The sequence below is a fragment of the Rhagoletis zephyria genome, unplaced genomic scaffold (assembly GCF_001687245.7).
Source record: "Rhagoletis zephyria isolate East Lansing unplaced genomic scaffold, Rhagoletis_zephyria_1.1 Rzeph_scaffold_02320, whole genome shotgun sequence".
NCBI lineage: Eukaryota > Metazoa > Arthropoda > Insecta > Diptera > Tephritidae > Rhagoletis > Rhagoletis zephyria.
In genome coordinates, this window is record NW_016159404.1 from 1 (window position 1) to 5,948 (window position 5,948).

General features: G+C 35.5%; 1 protein-coding gene across 1 annotated transcript in view; it reads left to right on the forward strand.

Annotated features, from left to right (window-relative positions):
• The first annotated feature begins 4,019 nt into the window (after nucleotides 1-4,019).
• Nucleotides 4,020-5,948, forward strand: part of Rab4 (RAS oncogene family member Rab4) — a 60,709-nt gene continuing 58,780 nt past the window's right edge. Inside the window, exons 1-2 of the mRNA XM_017621018.1 lie at nucleotides 4,020-4,402; nucleotides 4,852-4,932. Coding sequence (XP_017476507.1) covers nucleotides 4,387-4,402; nucleotides 4,852-4,932 — 97 coding nt within the window. The 5' untranslated portion in view covers nucleotides 4,020-4,386. The remainder of the gene's footprint in view (nucleotides 4,403-4,851; nucleotides 4,933-5,948) is intronic.

Below are 5,948 nucleotides of genomic sequence, written 5' to 3' on the forward strand. Positions count from 1 at the left end.
GCCAACAACTGTGCCAAGTTTAGAAGAAATTGGTGCAGCGGTTACCAAGATATACACATGTAACGATAAGTGGGTGTGGCTACGCCCATTTTCAAAAAATTTATAATATTCTTATTTGTCGTCTGAAAATTATCACAAATATCAATTTTGAGTGAATTATATTCACTATATATTTATATCGCAGTTTTCGTATTTCTGGAAATTACCGTTATATGGGAAGTGGGCGTGGTTACAGTCGGATTTCGCCCATTTTCAATACCAACCTACCCTGGATTAACGGAAATCTACATACCAAATTTCGTCCAGACATCTCAATTTTTGCTCGAGTTATCGTGTACACGGACGGACGGATAGTCGGACAGACGGACGGACAGACAGACATGGCTTAATCGACTTCTCTATTCATGCTGAGCATTTATGTATACATTTGTCTATATCTATCTCGATTCGTTTTGGCTGTTACAAACAACCGTTATGTGAACAAAATTAATATACTCTTGTGCACAAGTGCGCTCGGGTATAAAAATAAACGCACAAAAGCATATAAACTTGGGCAAAACAAGAAAATTGCTAAAACTATTTTATAAACAATTTGTTTTATTTCATTGACAAAATATATATATTCCAGGTAATGTAAGTAAAACAAAACTATAATCGAAATAGAAGCCTAGGGCATCAATGCTGACAAGATGCATGCAAAACTAAGGGTTAATTCATTTGTTTATACTTTTTGACATAATAGTACCTTAAAGAAAATGCTCATACCGACGTAATTTACACCGATTTCAGTAAAGCTTTTGACAAAGTATGTCACTCGTTACTCATCCGTAAACTCGACCTAATCGGCTTTCAGCCCAGTCTCCTTCAATGGATCTCATCTTACCTCTCTGATAGAACACAAAGAGTTATTGTTAATAATTGTTCTTCCAACATCATTAAAGTTTCTTCAGGAGTTCCTCAGGGAAGCCACCTTGGTCCGATTCTGTTCCTGATATTCATTAATGATATTTCTTCTATAATAAAACATTCAAAAATTTTAATGTATGCCGATGATGTGAAACTTTTTAAAACATTGTCCTCTATCGAAGAAAGGTCTTTGTTACAAGCGGATCTGAACAACGTGGTTAGTTGGTGTAATACAAACTATATGCCACTAAACCTTCAAAAATGTAAAGTTATGTGCATTGTGTACAAATCTCTCTCGGAGGGCTGTTCAACCAGCTGTTAAAAAAAAAAAAGTTTCCGTACGTCATACGGACTGCGCCCCTCGTGTCGGTTGGTCGGGAATGGAGGGTAAAAAGCCGTTGGGATTAATTAATTAAAAAAAAGACAGCCGCACTGAATTGTCAATCACACCTTGTTTAATACACCTTGGCCATGTCGTTCTTTTTTTGAATGTTCATTAATTACAAATTTTAAATAACATTTGAATTTGTGTAGTGTTGTGCGGTTTATTCTTAGTGTGGTAATTCTCTAGGGTGGGGTAACAACCCCTAAAAAAGGTGCGGAAAAGTCGGGAGGGGTACCAAACGACGCGTTTCGGCCCCCCTAATAACAATCCGGAGGGGGGGGCTAATATTATTAACCATTTAAAAGTTATGAACAAAAAACTTTTGTTAAATTTCGTTGTTTACTATGGGCAATTACACCGACAAAGATTCACTAAATCACCTGTTCTCACTTTTTAAACACTATTAAAATATATAATTTAACTTATTTATTAAAGAAACACATAGTTTTATCAACCTAAGATAGATTATTTTGTTATTCCGAAACGCGAGATTCCAAAATAGCTATAGTGCTGCCACTGTATTAGTATTTCGTAATAATTCACTTTTCCTTATGAGATGTGTGCACTGTTCAATGCTTTTCGGTATCTTCTTTCGTTTAATATATATATAAATAATGAAAATTATGAAAATGAAATAGAGAATTACCCTTAGTGTTTGTGTTAAAAATGCAACACCTGAAGCATTGTTTGTTATGTGGTGTTAAATATAATGCCGACACTACTCATTTTTTTAAACGTGCCTCAATGTCCTTGGCGTAAGGAGCGTTGGGAAAGCAGCTGTGGGGTAGAGCTGCAGCGAAATGCCTTGCTGTGCGTTAAACATTTTAAGAGCAGATTTCATAAATGCACCGGGAGGTCACGTTTGATGCCAAGTGCTGTTCCTATGTCCCTTATGCCGGAAAGTCCCTCCAACAACACTGCAACTCATAAATCAAAAACAGAAAATAATATACACATTAAGAAATTTTAACTAAAGAAAATAAATAAATAAAAACAAAACTTCCAATTTACTTAAAAACGTCAACCAGCGAAATGTAATTTTTTATTTTTCCTTACATACGCTCATTTTTATTTTTACTCTCCCGAAAACTTTGACTTTTGTAGGTTTGATGTCAATTTGGCTTCTACCTGTTTTTATTGTACCATGCTGTATATCAGGCTTAACAATCCCTGCAGTAATTCAGACTCACCCTCAGATAGTCCTTATTGTTACCAGTACTAGACGTTCATAATTCCCCTGCCAATGGTTTCAACTGCCATTTTTAGCATGGCCGTGTCATTGGAAAAGGACCAGTCCAATCAACACTGACCGTAAGATAGTCCTGGACTAGCCCAATTTTGGAGATTTTTTTCTGCACTTCGCAGATGCTTTTTCATAATTCGGAAACCCAAAAAAACATAAATTTTATCATTTTATAACCATGTTGGTTCTGACGGAACCCGGACCATCCTGAAAGCTAACAAATAGTTCGAGAGTTGCCATGAGTGCGAGCGCAGGTATATAAGACCCACGACACAGCGGAGTTGAGAGTTACAAGACAGCAAGCTACAAGTAAAGTGAGTTGCGAATAAGCAAGCTACAAGTTTAATTGTGTTAACAAGTTTTGTAAAGCGTTGTAATAGCTTTAACAAGTATTTTAAAGTGTTTTTACGGTATAAGCGAGTATTGTAAATTGTTTGTTGTACCATAAAGTTAATTGTACAACAATTTGGTCATCGTTAGCATTTATTTAACAATCCAGCGATACGAGCCGTAAGATATTTGGGAAATCCCGCAAGGTTTCAATACATTTGGATAAATTTTTGGTTATACTGGCTACACACGACGAACATCTGCGCGCACATATGCGCCAACATGCTCGCTGCCGTTTGCTACAGACGGCTCATAAGTGATTTTGTACTCAAAGCGTAAACATGGAAAGGAAAGACGCGGATGATGCAATTGCAATGCTTTTAGCTTAACTTTTTTATGTATGTGTTACTTAAATTTATTTATACTTTACCTGTATGTACGTACATACATATACTTATAGTAATTTAGCCTCATTTATCAAAAATTCAATTAAATAACATGGCTTGGATGCATTTATCCGCCGATGTGCACACTTCAAGCATCAACACAAAATGAGGTTGTTGTTTTTGTTTCCAATGCGATGCTCGCAAACCGCCCTACAAACGACGAACATGACCCGCAAGCCGCGCATGTGCGCGGATATGTTCGTCGTGTGTAGCCACTGTTAGTGATACATTTTCTTGAGGCGGCGTGGCAACACTGCTACCAAATGGAAAAAAAACCTACCAATTTATACCGTGTTCTGACCGACAACGAAAACACTTTGAAAACGAGTTTTGGGATTGTGGGCTGAAGGCTGTTCACACCGGCTGTTAGTGTTTGCGTTGACATTTCTTGCATCCTCTGGTTACATTTTTGCTGCACAAAAACAAAACCAAAATGCTTTTCCCTCATTTTCTTTTCATTAGCAACCTCTTACTTTCATTCTTATTTTACTTTGACCAGCCAATTAAAAATAAATCCGAAATAGCGTATTAAAGATGACAAAAGATGACTTCCACTTCGATAAATAATGGAAAAAAACTAGTGAAGGCACTGATTGGATTGAGTGGAACGTGAGTTTTCAAGTAGTTTTCAGCGAAAACTGGTTTTCGTTTGACGTTTCAGTTTTACGTTTCAGTTTCAGCAACGAAAACATGTTTCCGATGACGGTCAGAACATGGTATTAGGTACGAAAAGGGTATATTTGGCAACACTGGCCACTACTATAGTGCAGTTTTTGTGTGGAAAAATCCAGTTTACCAATTCGAGCAGTTTTTTTTGCATATAATCATAATTAAATTGCATATAATCATAATATGATTGCATACATGCTTTTATGTAGTTGTATGTCGAAAATGTAAAGTTGACAATCCATAAAAACATTGGATTAACAACGGGACCAACGCAAAAGTTGAATCAGACAAAAGAAAACAAAAAAAGTAATACTATACCAAGAGCAAATTTGTTGCTGACCACCATTGGTAAAAAGCGAACTGCATAAATAAATAAATAACAATAGCCACGACCTGCTCAAAATATAATGTCGGAATCCTATGGTATGTAATTTTATATTGGATTAACCAAGTAGATATGTACATATCTGTGTTCGTATGGAATAGTAGCTTATGTCGAAAAGCTGGCTTTGGTATAATGCGGCATTCCCTTTATTCTTTAAACGGCAAGGCATTTTTGATGAGAATATTGACTTGATAGTATCGAAACTATTTCTGCACGTTTATTTGCCAAAAGTTCTTCAACGGCTCAGCGCCAGTGAATAATTCGCAATCACATGCTGCGGATGCCGCATTATACTAAAGCCAGCCTTTCGACATAAGCTACGACCCAGATTTATATTTGGCAAAGGACTGTCACTACAGCAACACACCCCAAAAACTCTTTGGGGAACTTGTATGCTGCTACAACAACAACAAAAACATAAGCTACTGTTCCATACGAACACAGATATATTCCTCCTTGCTATAATTAATTATTTTTTCGTTTGCAGATTATTTGTTTAAATTTTTAATAATTGGCAGTGCGGGCAGTGGTAAAAGCTGCTTACTCCATCACTTTATTGAGAATAAATGTAAGTTTCATTATGAATCATGGTATACCATGAGTAAGAAATTGCGTATATGTAAATACTATACATAAATGTGCTCTAAAGGTGTTCTTACACGATATGTGTTTGCATCTGTAAATGTTACTTTTTCAATACATATGTATGTAATTGCGTATGTCTGTCAAATTCACAGTCTTTATTTAACTATTTAAAAATACGTTCTTTGAAAATGATGTATATTTAATTTAATTTAATTTTAATTAATTTTTTGTTTAATTTTTTTAGTTAACTAAACTCAGATGATTCCATCTGTGTGTCAGATGAAAATAGAAACATGTTTACAGAAACAAATCTAATTTGCCTTTACACGATATGTTGGCATTTCCATATGTAAAAAGTGGCATGTAGACATGCAAATACATATCGTGTAAGAACACCTTAACGTGGATATATATGTATGTATATTTATATATTTTATTTATGTATTTATTTATTTAGAGTCTATGATTAGTACAATCTTACAGACTGGAATAACCAAAAAGACTTAATAAACTGTAACATTAAGAGTAACATGTACACAAGGTTTTCTTAAATTTTATCCTATTGGCAAAATGTTAACATAGTACACTTTGCATAAAGCATTGAAATCACTCATTAGCCTTAACATTGGTTCATTTAGAGCATATTTCGTCTTACATAAGTCAATCGAAAACATATCGTGTTGACGTAGCATCCTCATTTGTAGCATTGAGTTTAATGCGATCTAATAGAGTGGGGCAGTCAATTTCCCCACTCAAAATATCATGTAAAAACATCAGATCCGAGATAGTCCGCCTACTACGAAGAGTATGCAAGCTAATCAATTCGCAGCGAGATATATATGGTGGAGTGGGATTTTCAAACCTAATTTGAGCCAAACCAAATTTTAACAAGTAAGAGCAGCGCTGTCTTCGGCTATGCCGAAGGCTTCATACCTTTCATGAACATCTGCAAATTTTACTTTGACAGATTACTGCTTTTGAATACATCTGCATACATCG